Below are 24,969 nucleotides of genomic sequence, written 5' to 3'. Positions count from 1 at the left end.
TTTGTGGGACACCGCTGACATACCCAGAGTAAAAGTGTTAATGTTGGTGTTTGTTTTCTTGCAAGGAGCTTCTGAAGAGGAAACTACTTCATAGGGGAACTGGCTGTTTCTGTGGAGCCAATCTTGGAGGGTGGGACTGAAGGCAGGCTGGCAGGGCATATCAGTTTTTCACATGAAGGATGGCTGTCTGAATCTACCCAACCTTACAACAGGTTTTCCTATGGGATGCCATCCAGTACATGCTCTGATTCATAATGAACTTTGTCTCTCTGCAGTGGTGACCTATCTGTGACAGGAACTGACAATTGCACCTTTGACATATGCCAGAAAGCTCTGGGCAAAGATGACTTCACAAAAATCCCTAATGGAGTGAATGGAGTGGAAGACAGGATGTCAGTCATATGGGAAAAAGGCGTTGTAAGTATATTGAAATGGCCAAACATAGAGGAAATTGATTTCTCCAACAAAACATAATCTCTCAGCAGTTATTAACTCTTCAGTTTTATCAAGCTTGTTTATCATAGGATAACTCATCTGATTGAAAACCATAACAGTCCTTACTAACTCTCACTTAATGGTCCTGAAAGATGGAAGAAAATTCTTGGTGCTTAAAATATATTGCTAAAGAATCATTTCTATTGTTTAGCAGTAAGGCATTGCTATTTTTTCAGTGGTACTGCAAGTACATTTCCTTAAAAATTCCACTTAACTCATGAAATGAAAATAAAAGGAAAGAGGTGCCTACAGTTTCAACTCTATCAGCTGTGCATTTTTCCCTCTTTGATCTCTCTCAAACTTGGCCATTGGAGGAGTTTCCACACTAGTGTGCCTGTCAACTTCTAATTTATGTTTTAAGAAATGCTTACCTGATGTGTAGCTCAGTCATGTAATATGATGAAATGAGCATCTTCAAGTCCCACTGACTTCAGATTCTCAGTACCAACACAAGAATAGTCAGTGCTTCTCAGATCATGTCTAAAGAGGGGGGAGGTAAGGCAAACTCTTGAGGACTCAGCTGTATACTGGGTGTTACGATTGCTCTGGCTGATGCAAAACTACATTTTGGAAGCTCTGGTTCTATGTAATATTAAGTTCTCTTGCAGTAGTGAAGTCATGGTGACAATGCACAGTGAAGCATATTAATTTGTCACAATATTGTAACACATCACACAATAGGTAAGAATGTGGTTCATGATGTCTCTTGTTTATCTGTATTTGGGATTGAGCTCTAGTTGGTATGTACAAAACACACACACACTTGTGCCAATACTTACCTGTGGCAGCTCTAGTGAGATTTTTTTTATGGTGTAAACTGAACTTTGCCTTGCAGCTCATATGAAACAGAGACATGGATATGTTCATCAGTGCTGCTTTTGAACAGTGAATCCTGTTGGGCAAGATAATTTTTTAAAAAGTTCTTCAATTGGTAATATCCCCTCTTTTTTCACTTGTAAAATATAACACAGCTGTGTGACTTTGTCTGAACAGCTTCCCTCCCTTCCCACACACCATTACTTAGAAGAGCAGTGTTCACCATTTTCATTATATTTTTTTCTCAGCTGACTGCTCACAAGCCACCATAAACATGCTTTTATGACATTCTGATTCATAGACTGACCAGTCTATGCACAATATTACTGCCAGTGTAGCTGGATTTCCAAACAAACAACAGTCAAGGAAGCTGGATTAAATTAGTTACATAGCAGTGGACAGTCCCAGGACACATGTATATCCATTACTATTTGATATTTTGCTGAAGTGTCACATCAGCAGATCTGGTTTTTATACTACTTGATTTCAACATTTACTGAGCACCTCTACACTCTGTGTTATTGCTAAAGAAATTTCCAAATCAGTTTTGCTATATTACACATCAAGCCTTGCCTCGCCATTATCATCTTCTAAACTCTCCTTTATACTGTCTCACCATTTTCCAAAACCTAGATACTTGAGAGATATTGTGTTTCCTGAGGAAATTACTGATCAGGACTACAGATTTAAAGCTAGCTAAAACATTTGATTCGGTTGACTTGGGACTGGATCCACAGTGTTTGGTTTAAAGTTGTCTTTTTTTTCTCTTTGCTGTGGGATAAAGTAAGATAAAGTTATTGTCTTTAGTGAAAGTACATTGCATTATGGACATCTGAGACAAACAGGTATTTTTACTTCTAAACTCTTCAGTATGACATTTTAAAAAAATGGATGTGATGTCGCTCATCCTAGCTTTTTCAACAAGAGGAGCATTTTTTCATTCCTTGTTTAAAAAAGTAATGAGTTTGCTTTTGTGTACTCTTTTGCAGTACAGTGGAAAAATGGATGAAAACAGATTTGTAGCTGTTACCAGCACAAATGCAGCAAAAATCTTTAACCTTTACCCAAAGAAAGGGAAAATTGCTGTGGGCTCTGATGCCGACATCGTAATTTGGGATCCTAAAGCTACAAGGTATGTATGGGAAGTTATTTCCAGCACCCCATCAAGTGTTCCTGCAGGAAAAAACATCACAAAGCCTTTGTACAACAATAAGCCTTTGGGTGAGGTTATGGTGATTTTAAATAGCACCTTGCATGACTTAATGACAGGGTTTGTTCTCCCAATACAGTGAATGGAAGGAGAGAGCTTTGATCTCGAGATAGGTTAAAAAATATTCTCTCTGATTGCTGACCAAATGCAAAAATTAGGAAGTCCTTACAATACCAGGGCTTGGTATCCTTGGAATAAAAATAACCCCTTTGGGATTTTAGATAAACTCTGTTTAGTGCTGGAGTATGCTTCAATTCCTCCCACTGCAAAGGGCAGGGAGAAGAGCCTGCTGCAGCATGACCCATTACACACTTGTGTTTTGAACCAACAGCCCCTTTAAACTTGTTCAAAGGAGGATTGAACTTATTTCTGAAGCTCAGTCTGTGCATGTTTATGCTTTTATTTAAGGAGTTTTCTGATTGTGTGCACAGTAATTCTGCTGGAATAGAGCTTGTCACACCAACAGATGACAAAAGGTGTCCTGATGTCTCACCCTGCATGAGTTGATGCCACGCTACATTTTTGCTAGAAAGGGCATGAAGTGTCCTTCTAGGAGCCTCAACTCACACAGCATGCTGTGCATTGCAGCTGTCTTCAGGTATATTCACATCATCAGCCAACTCCACAGCCAGGACTCTATAAATATTTCAGGAATTATGTCTTGAGTCTTGCTGTGGCTCTTGAGCCCACCCTGGTCTTGTTTAAACTGCCTAGAAATGGTCTGGCAGCTCCCTGTCACAGAGTCAGATCACCTGGGGAGTTGTCTCTCAGCTGAGATGCCTACAGACTCTGGGAGTGCAGCTCCACTGTTCCAGTGCTGGGCAGGGCAACTTAAATCTGCAGGAACTTTAACAAACGAGACTTACCTCTGACCACCCATGCACACAGCAGCAGCAGCAGGTCAGGAAATGTTCTGGGATGGTGGCTCTTTCATAGGCTGAGCCCTAGTGAGCAGTGTGACCACACAACTGTGCTTTCAGCCTTTAATTTTTGAAAAGAAAAAAGTTGAAGACTCTGCTCATGGTTGAGGAAAGTTCTGAAATGTAAGTGGACATTTCTGATTTTGGTAGCCAAATACATAAAAAAAGTCCAAAACCTTAATCCTAGATTTATCTTACACAAACAAAAGGCTTTTGACCAATCTTCTGGGTTTTTTTTATTTTTGATAATGTAATTCTCACTCATTTCAGCATCTTAATGAGTATCAAAAACATGTGAAAGTGTGAAGAAAAGTCTTCTGTATTTTAAGCTACAATATTTGAGGATATGGAGGTTGCTATTCAGAAGTCCCACCAAAAAAAACCCCAAAAAGCTGGCAGCACCAGCAAAAGAAGCTTCAGGAGTGTCAACAACCCAAATAAATATAGAGGCTTGCCCAGTGCTGGGTCAGAGGAATTTTCATGTGCATTATGCCTTCTGGCATGTTGAGCAAGCATATTTTGAGATACCAGCACTGAGCTATTTCAGTACAGTGAAGCTATGAACTCTGATTAAAAAAAAAGCCTGAAGGATTGTTTTCTGAACTCTCTTCTGCTCTGCCTGGGGACAAATGAATCCAGAAGGATAGCAGAGTTCTGACAATGTTCTCAAGGTGCTTTGTCAGCTCCTGTATTTATTTAACTTTTTTAGCTCCCAAACATTCCTTCTGCTTCCCTTCACTCTCTCCTGGGTGTTCTAGTTGCCTTTTCAGCCACTGCAGCTGTGAAGGTGCAGTTTTTATTTAAGTATTTTTTAAACATTTAAACTGTATTTTCTTACTGAGCAAGCTTATTTTAAGTTCAGGCAATACTTTTCTTCCTGATCTGGTACAGTTCCCACTGTTTATTCTTTTGGCTTTGCTGGGAACAGTCTCTCTGCAGGTACAATGTGTGAACTACATGAGTAAGTATAAATAAATCTCTCTGGAACTTGTCTATTAATTTCACTGCAAATCCTGAAGAGGGCATAAACAGCCCATCAGAAGAAAAGGGATCTAGCTAAGGGATTTCAGCCATTTAAGATGTTACACAAGGCACTGCCTCGTGTGGTTTGTTGATTCTGGGGAGTGATTTTCAATTTCACAATAGGCTTGTTCCTCTTTCTCACTAAGTTCTTCCTCTTTTGTGCATGACTTTTTTTTCTTGTTTGCATCTCTAAGCCTTGTAAGAGGAAAATGCAATTTTCCAGTCCTGGTTTGAGGTTGTTTTGCTGCAGTCTTGAAATACTGACTGATACCAACCTAAAGAGTTAGACAGCTCCTGAAGTATTGCTGTGAGGAATTGATATTATCACAATCTGTCAGAGGAAGTCTATACAGAAGATTCTAGAGTAATTCAGAGAGGTAGTACAGCTCAAACTTGTATCCCTACAAAATCAGCTGCATTTCCCCACCCACATCATTGCTCAATAGCAGCATGTTGGGTGTTTTCTGAACATGCAGGATTTTCTCTTTCTGTGCTGCAAAACCCTAGTGAATTCAACGTGATGGCTCTGCAAGCTGGGAGCAATTGCAATCTAAGGTTCTGCTTCCAGCACTCTGCTGCTCTAGCTGAGGCTTTCCTTTTAATGATCAGCTTCACTGACTGGCCTATTTGTGCAGCATTTTCTGGTAATTTCTGCAGGAAATACTATATCAACTATTATCACGTGCTACTGTATTTAAAGCATCTGAATACTGGTTTTAGCAGGTCTGCATGACAGCAAGCATTATTGGGAAGAAACATTAAATGTAGAAATTGGTTAGAAACTGCATTACTGAAGATGTCTTGTGAGTCCTGCCAAAGTAGGTCTTTTTGTTATCTTCCTTATACTTATTCCATTCATTAAAGACCAAAGGGATCTGTTGGTTTATTGCAAACCATGTGCTACCAAATATCATATTGCAGACCTCAACACCCTCATCATCCCAAGTACAGTCTGTGCAAACAGGATTGTTCTGTGAAAACTCCTAGGGAAAATGCATGTAGGCAGCAAATGTGTACTCTCTGTACCTTCTTATTTTAATCTGTGCTTTGACCAAGACTGTTCACTGACTACTTTCAGCTGCACACAAATAATATAAAAGCCCCAAGTCTGTGAAACAAAAACAACTGTAAAGTGTTTTTTAAGAGGAGAGAGCAGAGTAAGTAAGGGAAAGGGAATTTCACCTGTCAGCAAGTCAGTGTCCTCTATAGCTGATGCCTTTAGCTATTTGAAAGCAAGCAAGAGTATAAAATCTCTAGGGTTTGTTTCAGAAGTGCTCAGCAAGGAATCTAAATACTGCAGTACCCAATTCAGGCAGTGAAAAGAGCTGAGCATCCCTTGTAAAGTAGGGGAGAAGGTCCTAAAGCTCTCATAAAGAGACATCCATCTCCCAGCAGATATTAGAGTTCAGTTAATTCACTGTAGCCTGTTGGAGCCTTGCAAGTAAACTCTGGATCAATCAGGTCCCAAAGGCAAGATCAAACACCCATAAGGATAAAAAACCTGTCTCAAACAGTTTAACTCTCTAAGTCCAGCCACTTCATTATTGCAGCATGCAAATTGGGAAGCCTCACCCCCCCCCCCCAAGGTTCTTTTCCCTCATTAAATATAGCTAAAAAGTTAGATACTTCTGCTTGCAAAGGCAGAGCTGGCTGTGCAGGCAGCAGCATCCTCTTTGGTTGTGCTGTGTGCTGGTGGAGCTGGGCTCAAGCCCTGAGCAGGGCAGGGTGTCTGCAGCCCCAGTGCTCAGCTGCTGGCATGGGGCTCCTGGCCAGCAGGGAATGTGGGACTCCTGAGGTGAGGGCAGGAGAGAGGAAAAGGACAGGTTACTCTGTAATCTACCTGCCTGACATGACACAAGAAGATGTCTTTTCTAGTTTGATGCTAGTATTTTTGCATTTTAAGGGGAACAGTGACTAGAAGTGAATCAGCAAGAAGTCAGAGCTCACCCATCTGCTGGCATATGTTCCCTCAATGCCTTTGCTTGCATGTAGATATCGTCATGTCCATATCTTTTGCATTTGTTAGAACAAAGGTCTGCAGCCTATGTCTGTCTCATTTGTGGTGAAGTCTTCAGCCGGAGAGGTTTGAGTGGGGACATTACAATGTTTAAGCACCCTCAAGTAACTGCCTGTAATTTTTAGTAACATGAGAGGGGAAGAAACCAAGATGTTAGCAGAACATTAGAATAAATAACCCTGCAACTGTCTTACTCTTCTGATGAATGAGCATAATTTTGAATCCTGAGTATATGGATAATTGCATCTTGTCACAATGAGACAAAAGGAAATAATGTGGCATACAAATATCTATGCATAGGACAAGTATTTTCTGGCATTTTCAATAGCCCCATGATCTTTGCACAAGGGAAAGCGTGTTCATGCATGAATGTGCACTAATTCACTAGAATCCTGCCAAAGAGCTCTTTCTCAAATTAATAAAATGGGTAGAAAGAGACACTAGGCACAAATTAAAATATAGGAAATAACTTTTTTTTTTTCTGTGACAATGATCAAACACTGGCACAGGTTGCCCATAGAGATTGTGGATGTCCCTCTTTGGAGGCACTTAGAACCCAATTTAACATGGCCCTGAGAAACCTACTTTGGCTGACCCTGCTCAGAACAGAGAGCTTGGAGTAGATGATCTCCAGAAATGCTTTCCAACCTCAGTGACACTCTGGTTCCATGAACTGTAACAAAATCAGCCTCTCTGAGAGTGTGTGATGTACGTTCCCCTAGTAACTTGCTGTTTCTAAATGTTAACTTGGGTCGTTGGAGAAGTGAACCTCAAAAATGTTACCAAAAAAATTATATCTTCCTTTATTTTCTCCTTACGTAATTTTGACTTTTTTCCCCTGCAAAACTTCAAGATCTTCTCTAGTCATTGAATAGACTAATTTGTGTTTTCTATTTGCTGTATGCTTTTCTGCAAACTAATTTCTCATTACTGTTTCTCTCCTGCTCATAGTTTTTCACAAATGTTTATTTCCACCTGTATCAGCTTGGAGCAATTGGTAGGACCAGACTGAATAGTATTGTAGACAAATGAGCTACTTACTATAATAAAAAAAATTAATTTTTTTTGTCATTCTCTACCCTCTTAAAATGATGAATTTTAGGAGATATGATGGCATGAAATAAAGATCCCATTCCTTCAGATACGTCACTTTGATCTGAAGCTCCCAAATCTTAGCTTCCTGCTTCTTCTTGAATCTGTGGTGTTATCTACAAATCTTCTCAATTCATATGGCTACTCAAAAGCAATATTCCTTGAAGGTGTTTTTTAAGAGGCTAGGAACACAACTTTATGAATAGTTGCCTGTGTATATTTGCATGTGCAGGTATTGCAATTCCGTAATATAAAGTAGGCCATGAGGTTTTTAGTCCACATTAGAGGCTTATAGCTAGCATTTTTACACAGATTTTAAGACTTTCATATTTCTCTTCTCTTTTCTTTTTCCTGTTCTTTGCTTTTCTTTTAAATAAAACTCTTAATTGTCATTATAAATGGGTGGTGACTCAGAAAGCACAGAAAGGTGAAAGATTTATTTTTTCTAGATTTTAGAAAAGCAGGTTAACAATATGTAGAGTTCAAAGGCATCTGCAAGTGATGAGAAGAGGCAATTCGCAAAGGCTGATACTGTCCTCAACAAAGTGGCATTTCTCACCTGCTGCCAGCTCTGAAAAGCTCTGAGATGCTGCACTGTAAGCATTGAGAGAAGTTGCTTACAGCTCAAATGCTCACTCCTACATAGGCTAGTTTTCTTTGGCAGCTGTCAACAAGTTGTTTTCAATGACGGACTTCATTACTATGTTTTAAATTAAGTAATTAATTGATTATAAAATAGGTGTCCTCCCTTTACTGAGATGTTGAGCAGCTATTCTTGCCTAAGGGCTGTAGTCTACAGCATTCCTTCATATTCCTGTATCTGAAATTTTTAAAGAAATCTGGGTGAGGTATGTATCCATTTCCACTGAATGTAATTAAATTCTTCATTTGCTTGCTTCTGTGACCTTGAAAATTAAAGAAGTAATCCTCATGGTAGTCAAAGTTTTGGTTCTAGAGCTGATGGAGCTTCATGTCCTATGCATTACAAAAGGTAGAAGATCACTTTAATATCTAATGGTTTCCCTTCATCCATGCCCCCCTCCTACCCAACTGTAACTCACTATTTACCATTTCAGTCTCTGACTGAGGTATTGACATGTTTGTTGAGATGAAACTAGTACCTCTAACTGCTTAACAAAGCTTTAGGTCCTAACTTTTGAGCTGACTTCCTGTATAGTGTTGAATTTCACCCTAGGTGTTGCTGCATTAGTCTAATCTGCTGCTCTTTTCTAAATTTCAAGTTGCAGTTTGCAGTTTATTTAGTTACAATACTCCAGGAGTGGCTGTGAAGTCCTTTCTCACATAGAGCATAAACAAGTACAGCACCACTAGTCAATGAATCTTCATGCAATTAGAGAAAATATGTCAATTATTCTTAGACTAAATTACTCTTTGACTCTAAATTAGTTGGACAGAAGCATGGTGTTGAAAAAAAGGTAATTTCAGATGCATATACTCTTTGGTACTAGAAGAATGTCAATGTTTATATTAATAGCTTCAAATTGCTTTGCAAGCCAGGTATATCAACAGTAGCTGAACTGCATGGAAATGCTGATGTGAGTAGCAACAATAAAGGACCTGATGTCTTTGCAGTATCCTCTTTGTAGAGGAGAAAGTTCTTTTAAATGTTGAAGTAATTGTTCTGATCTCAGTCTCCATTTAACAAAGGGTTGTTGGAAACAAGAGCCACTGTAATTTATAAGCAGAATTAGAGAATTTTATAAATTTTATTTTAAAAATACATTACAAATTTTTGAAAGCTGGGCTCAGAATCTGTTCTTATGATGAGTAATCTCTTAGGTCAGGCATCACTTAGGATGCTGAGAACAGCTGTTAAATTGTACTCTACTGTGGTGGTAGTCTTGGTTTCTTGGATTATTAGTAGGTTACAACTGTTTTTTTTATTAGCTGACATCAAACATCAAAATTTTGCTAAGCTGCCTGCTACTGAAATTGGTGATGCAGCTGTAAACACTCTGTTGAGTAAGGTTGCTGAGTTGTGAGCTTCAGACCCAAACATACAATCTAGTTCTGTTTTATTTGGTTGCTTGCTTGCTACCTGAAACTGTCCCTGACATTGATAATGTCAGGGGGTTAAGTCACAGGCAAATTTTGGTGATCTCCATCAGGTAAAATGCACTTAATCTTCAGAAAGGGCAGCATGATCTACAGCTTGTTTCAACAGAAGAGTTATAAATGTGTTCTAGAGAGGTTTGTTGTTGAAACCAGCTGTGGAAATGTGTTTTGTTGTATTGCAAGGTTTAGCTGTACAAATGGATATTTCTTCTAAATGTGCCAACTTCCATTCATTTTGTATCTTTAAATGAAGGACATACTTACCTCTGAGGCATGGTTACCTCTAGTGGTCCTGCTCTAGCACATTTAAACAGCTCTCATGTTGATGAAGGATTTGCTTACTTTTCTGTGTGTTTCCTCAAATTACCTTCTCCATTTTTCATGTCCCAGAACTATTGTGCTAATAGATAGGATAGGATATGTACTCAGAGAATGCCAAAGATAATTATATTATAGTTGTTCTTACTTACTGTTGTAGCAATTGGACCCATAAGGGTAATGCAATAAGCTACAGGAATATCTTCACAAACTCCTTATAGGGCTATTATAACATCCATGGATAAATTTGTTTGAGAGTATTCAATAGGACCAGTGAAAATGAGAGGTTTGACTTTTCCCAAGTGAATCTACAAGGTGATACTGATATTAGTGAGCAGGCATGCATAAGTTTTCTGTCCAAGGTGTGCTGAATAAGGTGAAGATTTATTCCTATGGGCACATTGGTCACAGACAGTATTTATATATGTACAAGCCTTTGAAATGTCAGTTACCACCAAGATTTCAATGTAGCCCGTAGCAGAACTAAATTCTCTTAGTTCAACAGAATGATGTTAAAGGAAAACTTAGTATCCTTCCATTAATTCTTTTTTCCTCTGTATAAGTAATCATCTCAAATATTTAATACTTTTGAAAATGGCTATGCTTCAAGTAAGATACAGATTTTTTGTGGTTTTCTCATTTTGATAAGGATGTTGACTAAAGTTTTAGAAAATTCTTTTCCAAAGAGATCAATGTTTTAATCTATTACTGTTTCATATTGCTTTTGACTCTGATAATTCCTTTGCAAAGAGATGAAGTCTCTGAAATCATATGAATGCATGCATATGCATTATAACATATGCATGATAGATTTTTGATTACATGAGCACCCATAGTGGAAAAAGCCTGACTGGTAGCCAAAAGCATGAAGTTTCCTTCTTTTCAGAAATTATGAATGACAATAAAAATATAATCTCTCCAAATTATATATATATAAAATCTGTGGATTGGATACAGGAAGTTAATAAAATAGTTAACTGAAATTCAGAATCTTTTGACCCTCTGTTGTTGCAGTACATAGTAAGTTGCTCAGTAGGGAAAATAGACAATTAAGGAAATATACAAGTATATACAGCCTGCACTTCCAGATAGTTAAGGCAACTCTAGCATTGGCTCTGCCTTTAAAGTAGCCAGTTAGGGTTGGAGAAATTGGCTGGAATAATGGAAATCATATAGAATGAGATCTATATATACCCAAAGCAATAATACCATCTTTCAAATGAGTACTCTTGAAGTCTGGAATGATAATTTACTTAATACCCTTGGAGGAAAGATACATAAAAGTGTGATGTTGGCATTATTATTTAGCTGTATTGAGTTATCTGGGCTGTCAGTCATTGAATCAATCCAACTCACACTAGGCATCACCAAAAATCATTACCATCTACTGACTTTGACTTTCCCATGAAATGGTCTTTGTGTTATTTGTGAGACTCAATCTTTGAAACATTGCAGCCGTGCTTTTCAAACTTGAAATTGCAAGTCATTCCAGCTAAAAGGTCAGAGCTTTTTCTGATCGAATTGTGCATAGGTATTTGCTTGACAAGGCAAAATGAAATCATGTTATCCAAAGAAAATATTACAACCTGATTTTTTTCTACTAATCTCTTTTGTAGTGGAAAATTTTGCATTTCAAGGCTGCTGAGTTCTGTCCTTTTGACTCCCTCTTCGTTCTTTTGAAATGCAATTACTGTTCAATGAAATGTTATTGTGCTATCCTATTTTTACAGCTGCTCCATGATGTACTGTACAGTGTCGTAGTTAAATAATGTTGCTAAATTTTCTTCCTATATCAATTTATCAAAATTTTATACTGAAGTAAAATGCAAGGATCATAGCAATTTTGTGTTGTTTTGTAAACACAGGACAATATCTGCAAAGACACATCACCAGGCAAATAACTTCAATATATTTGAAGGAATGATCTGCCATGGAGTTCCAGTTGTGACAGTTTCAAGAGGCAAAGTGGTTTATGAAGGTGGAGTTTTCAATGTCACAGCAGGAGAAGGCAGATATGTCTTCCGTCCACCATTCTCTCCTTACGTCTACAAACGAGTCAGGCAGCGGGAACAGGTTAATTAAACTAATAAATCTCTGAAATGCCTTGTACAACATGAGGATAACTAGCTCTTGGGAAGAGAAGTTTGGGGATTCAATGGTAATTTTCCTTACTAATCAAAATATGCCAAGGTGGGAGGAAAGGAAATGAAGGACTCAATTTTTATTGCTCTTTATCTTACAGAAAAATATCATAGACTAGTTCCTGCTCTTGCAGTAGTCTGTACAGCTCCTGAACTAAGCCTCAATACTTTTAAAAATAAATGTGTCCTACTTGCAATAAAAGTGGACAAAGTTTTGCTTCTGAGTAATCTAACTGCTACATTTCATCACTGATTTTACTGAAAATCAGAAAGCCTAAACCTCATATGCAGGAAGAAATCTTGCACCAAGGAAGAAATTAAAAATTTTGTAACTCTTTCATGGATCAGATATTTTGAGCTAAACCCTGTAGAGTGTTGAACATTTTGCTGTGTTCCAGCAAGAATATGTTAAAAGCTGAACATGTGCAAAGGGCACTGCTGGGCCAAACAAGGTTTCTCTGTTCAAGATTTTGTTCTCTTCTATTTTTTAAAGTGAAATAGTTCAAATACATAAAGATTGAATTTTCAGTGCCTATTTACTGTGCAAGCATTCATGGTGCTTTTGCATACTATGAATAGGATTTTCAAAAGCACACAGAGTAAGTACACTTTAAAATCACCACCTGAATTAGTGAGATTCACTGCAGGATCAAAAACTTGAATCAGTCTAGCATACATGTGAAGTATAGCCCAGTGAAATCCTCCCAAGGTAATTCCTTATATTTCTTTCTGCTGTTGTCTTGATGGACTGAGAAGGGCATGTAAAAGTGGCTGAATGACTCTCTCCTCCAAAGACCACAATTTCACAGGAGGCAGTGAGCTGCCTGCAAGTTCATACCCATTATACAGTATTAAAATTAAACTGAACTAAAATTTATAAGAAATTTGATAAATACACAATTCTGAAAGACTTCCATGAATGTAGGGGTTTCCATTTCCCATCAAAGCTAGAGAGAATTTTCCCTTAATCTAAATATCAATTGCAGCATGTCCTCAGCAGTGATTTTTCAACTAGCTCAGCCTCCTGTAGCCAGCAGCTGAAATAGTGGGTGATAGATATCCACACAAGGCAGAATCTGCTTTGTTTCATTGATATTTATTAACCTCTCTTACCTGATGTATTAAAAACATCACTGGAAAATGCGAATACTCTAACAAATAGAAGAATCCATAAAATGAAGTGGAACATATTAAGTTACTTCTTTAAGAAATGGATCTAGAATTGGTTGTTACAGTGTTGAAGAGATTTAGCCACTGAGCTCCTGATGAAAGCTGAGAACTGAACAGTTTAATCCCAGTGCAAGGGATATTTTCCAGACCGAAGTTAGATGAAAGTACTGGGCTGCATTACATAGGAAGATGGGTTATCATAGGGCTTCTATTTCAATTTTGTCCAATTAGCAATTGCAATAAAAGACAAAATATTGAAAGTTTTCAAATATTTTATTGCAGGTATGTCAACCTGTTCCTGTCAAGAGAGCACCATACACAGGCATGGTCTCAGGAACATCTGTCACGCGAAAATAACTGGCTCATTGCCCAGTTCTGGCTGATGCAGGTAACAATCTCTTTTGGTTTGTGGAAACTACTTTACTTAATGCTTCTCTTAAACTCAAGAAAATGGAAGTTAGGAGGCTGTCTATCTGGTGACAGGCTTGTCTGAAAAAAGCCCTCTCAGAAGGAGAGTTGTCTTGGTGTCTGTAAATTCAATGAAAAACTGTGGCAGCCCAGGCATGGAGAACCTCTTTTTGATTTGAACCTCATTTAAAAAGTTCAGTTGAGAGAAACAGATGGAGTTTAACTGCTAGACTGAGACATGGGTATGAAGGCCCATACAAAACCTGAGTTCAGTTAGCAAAAGGAGTACAAACCAAAGCATGAATGTTTGATTTGCAAATTTACAGAAAAAAAGCAGAATCACAAACAAAAACAGCTTGATGTGAAAAATTAGATTTGTTGCTCTCCTTGTGTTACAGTCAATAACCCCTCAACAAATGTGCTGTTTGGATTAAAGTGACAGATTTGTTTTGCAAAAACAAAAGCTGTCTTCATGAAAAGAGAAGGCTCCAGGGAGACCTTAGAGCAGCCTTTCAGTACCTAAAGGGAGGCTATAAGAGAGCTGGAGAGGGATTATTTTGCAAGGGCGTGGCGTAGTAGGACAAGGTAGAATGGCTTTACACTGAAAGAGAGAGTAGGTTTAGATTAGATATTAAGAAGAAATTCCTTACTGTGAAGTTGGTAAGGAATAGGAACAGGTTACCCGGAGAAGTTGTGGATGCCCCATTCCTGGAAGTGCTCAAAACTAAGTTGAATAGGAATCTGAGCAACCTGGTCCAGTGGAAAGTATCCCTGCCACGGCAAAGAGGTTGGAACAAGATGATCTTTAAAGTTGCTTCCAACCCAAACCATTCTGCGATTCCATGAATAGCAGCGCTGCAGTCAGTGCCAGCAGTGTTTGAATTAGTGTGAGCTCACTGCTGCTAACAGAGGAACAACACCCAGTATCTCCCCTTCCCTCCTCTCCAGTGTTCACAGTGTGTAACTTGGTCATTGACAGTCCTTGTATATGCCCTGGTGCCCGGCAGATCTTTCTTCTGTGAGCTGCTTTCCTTGCTAAACCAGCAGAAATCAATTAGCTCTGTTTTCTGGGTTAGATTTCCATTGCCGTGGTGAGCTGGTGTGTCTCTTAGAAGAACCTAGCAAAGATCAATGCAGTGCAGCAGATGGGTAGGTGAGACAGCTGGGGACAAGGACTAGTGACAGCACCTCACTCTAATTGTTTAACAAGCAGAAGAAATGCTTCAGGAAAAGGTGAGAACTAGATGAGACCTTCAGCAAGCACAGTTGAGCCATGATGCTGCTGGGTGCCAACGGCAGCTGAAGTATTGTCTGCTACAGTAAGGGAGTTAATTAATATGGGTCAGGGGAACAGTGAGTGACAGTAAACATGACAAAATCCAGGCTGCAGTTTTGAGTTCATATGGGTACCAACAATGAGATCAGTAGTTTGAAAAATTATTTCCTAATAGATGAACAGAAAGGCCCAGTTTGCACCCCACATGAAATGAGTCTGTTCTTAGAGCTAATTAATATGGGACAGGAACAAACCTGTAACGGTAGAAGGGTGAAATGAGGTTTTCCACATTTCATGGTATCATTCCTTTAAAGCTACCTTACAGTGAACCTCATCCTGGGCATCAGTAGCAGCAACAGAGTGCAGTATCCTATTTGTTTTTCTCTGTCATAAGGGAAAAAGCTTTTCTAATAGAGAGGACTTAAGGCTAAAGCTTCAATAGAGTGGGGGAGCAATAATCATTCTTTCTAGCTCCTAGCACTCTTTCTCCATTATTACCTCTGAGTGACAAATTGCAGAGAAGAGATTTTCTTTTGAAACATTATAGCATATTGTCTTTTTCTTCTCTGTAGATAAAAGCAAATGAAAATGACCTTGGTGTCCCCACCAGCAGTGCCTTCTGGGTCCAACAATCAATCCACAATCAACTTCTCAAGAGCCAATGTGAAGCAACAGTAACCAATAAGCATTGTACTTGGTTTCCTACATAAAATTGTCATTGAAAATTCTCTTTGAAAGGACTTTTTTTATAAGAACTGGAAAATTCTTTTTAGAAAATGGAGTAATAATAAAAAAATAACTACAATTATAATGTGGTAACAGTTCTGTACATTCTTAAAAGTATCTAAGTTTTGGGATGGTATTTCTTAATGTTTATCTTTGGAAGGCATCAGCTACTCAATAAAGTAAAAGCAATGTGCAATGGTGTTTAAGAACATTTTTTAAACTCCTGCTCTGTTGCGTCTCAGGAGATGAATCCTAATTCTCTAATTTCCTGTGTTAGGAAGATCTCTGTTGTGCTTGGCAATGCAGAGAATTCTGATAGCAGATGCTGAATTTTACTTTTTAATTTTCCCTATGTGGAAGGGGTCAGTACAGAAATATGCTGATTTATGAGAAGACTCACTATTTTGGAGTTGCTACCACATCTCCATGCTGCTGTCTTTAAAGAACTTTATATATTTTGTCCCTGCCCACTGCACCATGAGTCATTTTTCGGTGGGTTCAAGTATTTCCTTTGTTGAACCCTAGGCAAACCTATGCTAACCATACTCATGAACTCACTTATAGTACCAGTTTGTATTCTGGCGTCATGGAGAGACACACATCCATCACCTGAAGGCTTATGAAGTGAGATCACCAGAGCAAAACCATAATTTGTTAATGTCAGAAAACCTTTTTAACTGAAAATGTGAGGTTTTTCCCAATGTAACTAATACTTTTTTTTGTAGGACAGGATTCCTAATTAAAACCTTTTTTTCCCCTCAATTTATCTGATTTCCCTTTTGAGAGGTTGTTGTACTTTTAGAAGCATGATTCTGCTACCATGTTGTCAAGGTTTGAGATAGGACATTGCTAGGAGGGCGCACAAAAAGAGGGCAACCAGGCTCTAAGCTTAAAGTTGCAAAAAAAGTGATTTAATTACCTAAGAGAGTTGGAGGATAAATGCAAGGCAAAAAATAAACTTTTCATACATTATTTTGTTTACTCACCCCCTCCCTCTTACGAACCTATAGTATTCACCCCCTTTCTTCTTTTATAACTGACAAGCCCGGGTAGGAGGCAGGGTGTGGGGCATTCTCACAGTCTACAGAACAGGTTTTTAAATTTATTCATCACTACAATTTTTCCACTACAAATACTCTTTGTCTCTACTTATCTCTCTCTCTCTCCAGACAGTTCTCCTGCTCTCACCCCCTCCCTCTTAAGAAGCAGTCTCTGCACTCACCCTCCCTCTCCCTTCCCTCTTTCCAAACTAGCAACACAGATAGGGGGCAGGGTGAGAGGGTTTTCTGGTCAGTTCAGTCAGGGAGAGGGGTTCTCTACTTAGCCACGGGGTCCTTCCCAGGAGAGACAGTCCTCTGGGAACTTCTTTGGCGTGGGTCTAATCTTATGAGCAACATCCCACCCAAATTCTGCTGCAATGTGAGTTTTTGTCCATAAAGTGCAGACTCTCCCAAGCTGAGGCCAGGCTGCTTCTACGCTAGGAGCAAGGCCTTTCTCTCCCTTGCAAGGCCTTTGCAGTTTTAACTCTTAGATGAGATTTCTACTCGTTCACAGTCTTTTCCAGGCATCTACCTGCTCCTCTGGCATGGGCTGTGGGTGAATTTCTGCACTCTTGTGGACTCCATGGGCTGCAGGGGGACCTCCTGCTCCCCCCATGGCCTTCACTGTGGCTAGCAGAGGGTTTTCAGCTCGGTGCCTGGAGCACCTCTTCCCCCACCTTCTTCACTGACCTTGACGTCTCCATGCTGTTCTCCCTTCACATATTTTTACCTTTACCTCCTCCTCCTCTAACTACAAAGAAGTGAAAGAAGTGTGTGCTTGCTTTGTTTTGATTTCTTCTTAAATATGTTTTCACAGAGGCATAACTAGCACCTCCAATTGGCCCAAACTTGGCCGGCAGCATGTTCATCACCTTCAGAGCCATCAGAGATTGGCTCTGCTGGACTTGATGTAAAAAATTCCAGAACTTACACTCAGGACACACAGGAGCCATCTTTGTGCCACACCCCACCCCTCAGACACTTCCCCAAGCCTACCACAACAGCTTCAGAGGTCCAAATTTCTCCTAGATGTTAAAAATACTTTACTGATGTTTTAAGCCAATCAAAACCACCACACATCTAGACAAATTTGCCTTGGAGAACTTGAATATTGTTTAAAGTTGCACTTTTGTATGTAATAACTCTTCTTTCTAAGCAGCTTAAATTGGGAAAAATTTAAGAGAGTGTCATGGATTAATCCCAGCTGGCAGCTAAGTACCACACAGATATACCAGTTAGGTGGGGAAGAGAATCAGAAGAATAAACATTAGAAAACTCTCAGGTTGGTATAAAGAGGGTTTAATAAGTAAAGCAAAAGCTGTGCACTGAAGCAAAGCAAAAGAAGGAATTCACTCCCCATCGTCAGGCAGGTGTTCAGACATCCCCAGGAAAGCACTCGGAATGTCCCCCTGCTTCTTCCCTCAGTTTTACATGCTGAGCATGATGCCATATGGTCTAGGGCATTCCTGGGGTCTGTTGAGGTCAGCTGTCCTGGCTGTGTCCCATCCCATCTCCTTGTGCACTCGCAGTCCTCATGCTGATGGGATGGGGTGAGAAGCAGAAAAGACCTTGATGCTGTGTTAGCACTGCTCATTGATAATGAAAATATGCTTGAATTACCAACACTGTTTCCAGCACAAATCCAAAACACAACCCCACGTTAGCCACCATGAAGAAAATTAACTACACCCCAGCTAAAAACAGCACAGAGAGAAATGAGGCCAACACAAAATCACCTGTACAGTGAATTGATTACCCTATGCATAGAAACAGTGTAGCCTGTACTTCTTTGCAACCCACAAGCCAAACAGGCACAGAAAATGCCGCATATTTTAAGATATACTCATTAAACATATGATAATTACTATTATTTTTGACATTGGAAAGCAGATTTTGTAGGTCCTGCTATATTCATCGGCATGCAGTGATGTATGAGCTTGTGTGAAAAACAAACTCCAATTAGGTCAGTAGTTCTTGCATCTCTAAAGAGCAAAGGAGAGTTTTCTTTGTAAGATGATGGAGGATAGTCATGGGTATGGTCAAGAAGATCTAGCACCAGTTCCCATTTCTCAAATTGTCTTTGGGGTGCTAGAACAGCAGAACCAACAATCCAGCACTATTACAATGACTATTACAAGGAAATCAAGTTCACTGTTCAGTACAGATTTCTGTACTCTCATGCTCTGCATCTCAGCTCATTGTCCAGTCTCCCTTTGCAATCAACAGAGAAAGAGGTGCTTCTACAGATTTATTTGTCTCTGCATGAAGATCTCTCCCAGGTTAGGTGAATCTCCCTGGAGTTGCTCTCCTTTGAGATGAGGTGGGCAGTTTTCTCACAATGCAGGTTTGTCTCCACTGGCTACCAAGAGTATACACTGTGTGTAACTATGGCACAGATTTCTACTCTGAAGCTGCCTTCCCCCTAGCTCATTTTTGCATCTCAGAACTGGAATTTTCTTGTATGATGGATGCCTGTCTTTTCATATGTTTTGTCTCATCAATAGGGCAGATCAACTATGAATCCATTCTTTCTAATTAATCTTTTGCTACCTTGGAAGAACAGCAATTCAGTAAAAGTAAGGAAAAAAGCAGGGAGGAGAAAGGATCCATTTCTACCCTTAACAATAACTCACATTTGTGTGGTCTTTCACCTGAGACTTCAGGTTTTAACAATTATTAGAACTTTGCAGTTGATGATAAACCTGTGAGACAAGTAAATATAATTAGTATAAGTTTACAGTTGTGAGAACTGTGGATGCTCAAGGACCTAAAATTACTCAGGAGATTGAACATATGTAGTTGCCTTATGTTTAACATCCAGTGTTCACTAAAGTGAGTCGCTCAAGCCTAAAAGGAATCAGTTATGACAGTAGTTCTTAGTTATGACACTGAAACCCTGGAGTAAAGGCTGCCAGTCCTTTTGATGCTGTGGACATGCCCAGGCCTTTCAAATGTCCTTTGCACTCTTGGGATACCTACTGAGATCAAAGTGATCAAAAGACTGCACATCAAAAAAGCCTGAAGAAACAAAGTGAGTGATTTTTTTTAAAACAGGTGTTTTCATAGTGTACTAGCAGCAAGTGGTTTTATCAGCTATATAAATACCCATTTTGTAAACTGAAATCTACAAACTATGAACATGTATTATCTCTGGAAAAATGTATCACCTTTTAGGTTTCCATCTGATTTTTATGAGATTAGAAATGACTGAGCTTCCTCCTGCCTAATTAGCAAAGAATTCCTGATCCCTATATCGCTACTTACTGCTCTGTATCATGGGCTGTTCTTCCTATAGGGGTTATACTTCGGCTTTTTTCTTAAGAAATATCCACTTTTTAATTCCAGTGAGTCTTAACTATTGTGCAGATGTCATGAAAGAAATTACCTGCATATTGTGAACTGAGATTTACACCAAATCATCTGCTGTATTTTTACATCCTTGAGAGCAACAAGTTATTGAGTCTGTCAGATTTATGATATTTATGAATATTTGTTTTGCCACGACACATGCTTTCCCTAGTACCTGAATCCTGCTTCAAGCCACTAGGTGGCAAGTAATAGCCCCTGAGGAACTGTGTGACATCAAAAGTATTTCAACTGTGCCATTCAGGTACTCCTACTAAAGTTGAGACTGCAAATCTCTGTCATCCTTGTTCTTTTTCCACTTACATGGGCTATGCTATGGTGGTGAGCTCTTCATAGGAATGTAATTTTGGGATTACATCCCTAGGTGCCCAGGTCTCTATTCCAAAACACCAGTAATAAGTGACAGCAGAGCCAAAACCAGTAGCGACGGAATTTTTAGTTGGCGTGTAGTTTGGCATGCAATGGGATTACGATTCTGTCAGCACAGGTCCTGAACTGGAGCACTGGAATGAGCACGGACTGGTCTCTCAGTTGTACCTCAGTCTCTAGACCCTGACAAGGCTCCAGAATTTAGTCTACAATCTCATCCCTGAGCTATCATTTGCTCATTACATTCCAAAGTTCTTGCTGGGTCTGTGCTATAATTGTGCTAAAACACAATGATGCCACCAGGCTGGTGTAGCACCAGGTTGGAAAGGTGGTTTAGAGATGGCTTCTGCAGCCCACACAGTTGTCTTGAGCCTTTCACAGGGAAGTAAGATAATAATTGCTTTCCCAGATGTTTGAATCCTATCTCATTAGCCATAATCCTCAGGCTTCTCCAGCATCTACTGAGGAAAACGTTTGCTTTATTTGACTCTTCCTTTAGTCCATTGGTCACTCATTGCTTTGAGAGGTGACACTGCTGCAATAAAATCCTCTTCCTCTGAAGCAATGTCCGTGCAGAGGAGCAAAGGATCTGTTTTGTCAAGGCTAAAACACAGAACATCCTTTCCTTGCTTAGCACTTCTCTTTGGGATTCTACTGGTTTCCTCCTCTTTCTTGTATGGAAAGGTTGAAGATTCAAACACATTCTTAAAGTAAGGAAAAACCTCTGTTAACCATATTTTCATCAATCTCTGCACCCAGGCAGAAGTTTGGGACCTTTAGTATTCCATTCCCCCTGGCAATGTGGATTCCAGAGGCAGGAGCAGAAAAGCAATCTGGGAGATTTGATCCCGGCATACATAATACTGCTTTCACCCGATCCTTTGCCAGAGAAAGCCTCATACACACAGTATGTGTTTATTGCTCGCCTGCTGGCACTCAGTTCAGCCCCTGTGAAACTCACAGCTGCAGTGCAAACACCCAACCCTTCAGTGCCTCTCTCTTCAGCCTGAAGCACCAGGGATGATCTCTGCTGAGCAGCAATTCTGGGCCATGTGGCTGTGCTGGGCCACTGGAGGGCAGGGCAGGTATGATGTATCAGCAGAGAAACGAGGAGGAAAGTGCTCATGCACAGCAGAATCCGTGAAGCATGCTCACGTTTTGAAATTTGTGTCTAAAGTCGACAATAGCATCCCTGTTTTCAGGCTTTATTTCATCAGCAGCAGAGAGTGATCCTTTGATCCTTACTTTCCATTTTTGCAATGTAAAACAGAATTAAAGGAAAGACTTTGATTATTCATTTCTTTTTTAATTGTATCTCTGGGCTATTTAAACTGCGATGAAAACAGTGAGTCAAAGTGAAAATATTGACAGAGCAGGGGTCACGGTGAAAGCAGTTGCAAACCCAGCATCCTCTGACTTTGCACACCCAGCTGCTCATATGGAATGCTGTGACACAACTAGCACAGAGGAAAAGAAGCCTTTAGCTTGGCTTGGCTTTAGAAGCCAGACAGGTTTTGGGGTATGGGGTGGTGATAAGAAGAGTTCTATAAACACAGTTGCAGAAAGGAAATGTCCTTGTTTGTATTCCACTCCAGGAGGGTCAGGAGCACTAGCATGTCTCTCTGAATTACCTTCACAAGACAATCAGGTCAGCCTTTCATTAATTTTACAAACCAGATTTGATCCAATTGGAGGCTTTTTCACAGTAAATCAAACAGCTTCTACACTAGTGAAGGACATTTAAAAAGGAAGTTGAGTTCTGCTGTGAGCTGAGAGGACAGGGATGAACGAGTCAAAAGCCAAATCCAGACTTCTCAGACTCTTGTTCTCAGTGCTAAATGCATTTCTGACAAGCCCTAGAGAGTCATCTAGAGACAAAGTGCAGTAACATGAAAGATATTAAAAACTTCTATTACACCAACAAATGCATAAAATCCTTAATTTCAACTGCAGCTATAATTCCCTTGTGCTCAGCAGAGATAAAAGCATTGCATGCTTTTGTGTATGAGAAAGAATGATCTGTTGGAGATGAAGAAAACATACTAAAAGAGGAAAGAAGACTATGAATGACAGAGAAGAGCCAAAACTAAATGTAGGAAATCTAAGGAGAGGGTAGGCAAGAAGAGGAACAGAACTAATTGTGGGTGGAATGCTGTTTCTCTATTGTAACTTGTAGACCTTTTTTTTTTTAAGAAAAAAGAACAACAGAATCCTGTGGTTGAGGGTTATGGTAAACAGACAGTCCAAGGAAATAGCTGAACAACTTGCAGAGGAGACAGCTGAACATAAACAAACCCCCAGACTTCCCCTGCTCGTAGGACAGAAACAAATGGAAGAAAACAAAAGGAAAATAAGGTCTGGAGAGAATGAGAAGTATGTCTCTGTGTAATTTCAGGGGAGCAACAGACCTGCCTTTTCATCTGTACAGATAAGGAGAGACTCTGGACAGCTGAAGGAATGGGTCTAGTACAATAGGTCAGGGCAAGAACTGTCCTACCACTGAGACAAAACTCAATGCCTTTGAGGCATAAAGGTGGACTTGATTTAGAATTTTTTTTTTAAATTATATTAAAACAAGGTGCAGAATGTGCCATTTTCCCTGCTAATGAAGGTTTAGGGAGATGGGGGAGAGCAAACTTATGTAATTTGCCTGCCATTCAGCTGACCTTCACATACAGGTGTGCACGTGTATGGTCACAGAAACAAAGTGTGCATTGGTCCACTCAAGTATGTGACCCTTGTTTGAGTGTATCTTGTCAGGTGGCACCCTGGTGCTGGAACAGCATATTCACAAATTAAAACAAACTTTTGCTGTGCATGTCTAATATTTTTCCTGCCATGTTCTGTGCTAAAGTCAATAATCACAGAATGGCTGAGGCTGTCAGGCCTATAGATATCTGCTCCAGCCCTGCTTCTCTGAGTTGCTCAGAGACATGTCTGTGAGTTTTGTGTATCTCCAAGGATGGAGATTCCATAACTTCTCTCAGCATCCTATTCCAGTGTTTAACCACCCTCACAGTTAAAAAGTTTTTTTGTGTTTCAGTGATATACCAGACAACTTCCTGGTTTGAAGCACCTACCGGGGAAATTGTTCCATCACCTTCCCACAGACTGAGTCTGATAAATCTGTAGTTTCTCCGATTTTCCTTCTTTCTCTGCTTGAAGATGGGAGTGACACGTGCTTTCTTCCAGTCCTCAGTAATCCCCCCGATCACCATGACCTTTTACAGAAAATCAAGACTTTTCTTTCAGTGGCATCAACAGCACCCTCAACACCCATGGATACTTCCTGTCATGTCTTATGGACTTAAGTATGGCCTGTGTGTTTGAGTGCTCTCTAAGCACATGGGGAAACTCTTCCTTGCTCAGGCCTTTGCTTCACATCTGAGAGGTCTGGTATGGCTAAAGATCAGTCTTGCCTGTTAAGACCAAGACAAAAAATACCTTGGGTTTTTCCATGTTTCTGTCACTGGTGGTGGGGTCAAGCATCTTGGTAAAATATTTACCAGAACTGAATTACAGAATTACAGAATTGCAGAATTACAATTAGTTACCCAAGAAGGATTGTCTTTTATCAGTTTGAAGGTTAAACTAAACAATACTTAGTTAAATTCCCTGACAGGTAATGGTTGGAGCATCAGCATTCAGGTACAACATTGGCTGAATTTCCTTAAGTAAATGAAAAGTGCAGCCATGGCATTGTCCTGAGAGCATACTCCAGAACTCAAAGTCCTAACAGATTTAGGCATCTCTCCCAATGACTAACCCACATCTGAGTCAATTTGATGAACCATTCCCATGTGCTGCAAAGCCTTTGCTTGCTACTTGCAGAGAAACAGAGCGAAAAGGTATTCTGAGTGGCAATACCATCAAACAGGAAAGGCAAGAAACTCCAAACTAGAGTTTTCCTCCTGATGGCAAGTGAAGCAGGTGGTGGTGTTTTGTAGTAGTGCTGTCACTTAGACTTGCCCCCGTAATTGTTCTCCCCAGCTTTTCCTTACGACTGAAAGGAGCACATCCAATTCTTCCCACCAATTAATTTGTCAGACCACTGCCAAAAATGCTCAGCTCCTATTGACATTTAACTCTTCCCTTTTCATCTACAATGATAACAGGAGTGTATCCTCTTATCCATAGTACCTGTATAGCTATTCTGTTCTGTGAATCCAAATTTAGAGCAACCTTCTAATTGCTTCTCTCTCGCCAGAATGCTTCTTGTTGGTGGTGCTTGACAGCAGCACCTAAAATACAAGCTGACATTCTGCTACTATTCAGGGCTGTCCCACTTTAGCAAAAAAGGACATAGTCAGACCTCTCAGAGACATTCAGTGCAATCCTCAATGATGCATGGCTTTAATCCAGCACCATTTTCCAGAGACAAATTGTTGTCACACCAGCAACCTGAAACACCTGCATCCATGGAGAAGTGAGACTTTGGAAGGCCTAAAGAAAAACAGTCTCTGTGTTTTTCAGTGGTTTAGGTGGAAAATAACTTCTGACACTTGC

General features: G+C 39.8%; 1 protein-coding gene across 2 annotated transcripts in view; it reads left to right on the top strand.

Annotated features, from left to right (window-relative positions):
- DPYS (dihydropyrimidinase) overlaps nt 1–15,884 on the top strand; it is a 29,965-nt gene extending 14,081 nt beyond the window's left edge. The window contains exons 6-10 of one of the 2 annotated variants that reach the window (XM_085053389.1): nt 276–417; nt 2,301–2,443; nt 11,833–12,040; nt 13,561–13,666; nt 15,535–15,605. In XM_085053389.1, coding sequence (XP_084909515.1) covers nt 276–417; nt 2,301–2,443; nt 11,833–12,040; nt 13,561–13,635 — 568 coding nt within the window. In that variant the 3' untranslated portion in view covers nt 13,636–13,666; nt 15,535–15,605. Of the gene's footprint in view, nt 1–275; nt 418–2,300; nt 2,444–11,832; nt 12,041–13,560; nt 13,667–15,534 lie in introns of both variants that reach the window. The other variant, XM_085053390.1, reaches the window with a different exon arrangement.
- The last annotated feature ends 9,085 nt before the right edge of the window (nt 15,885–24,969 follow it).

The sequence above is a fragment of the Lichenostomus cassidix genome, chromosome 2, assembly GCF_008360975.1.
Source record: "Lichenostomus cassidix isolate B80296 chromosome 2, HeHo_3.0, whole genome shotgun sequence".
NCBI lineage: Eukaryota > Metazoa > Chordata > Aves > Passeriformes > Meliphagidae > Lichenostomus > Lichenostomus cassidix.
This window is presented reverse-complemented; position numbering and strand designations above follow the sequence as displayed.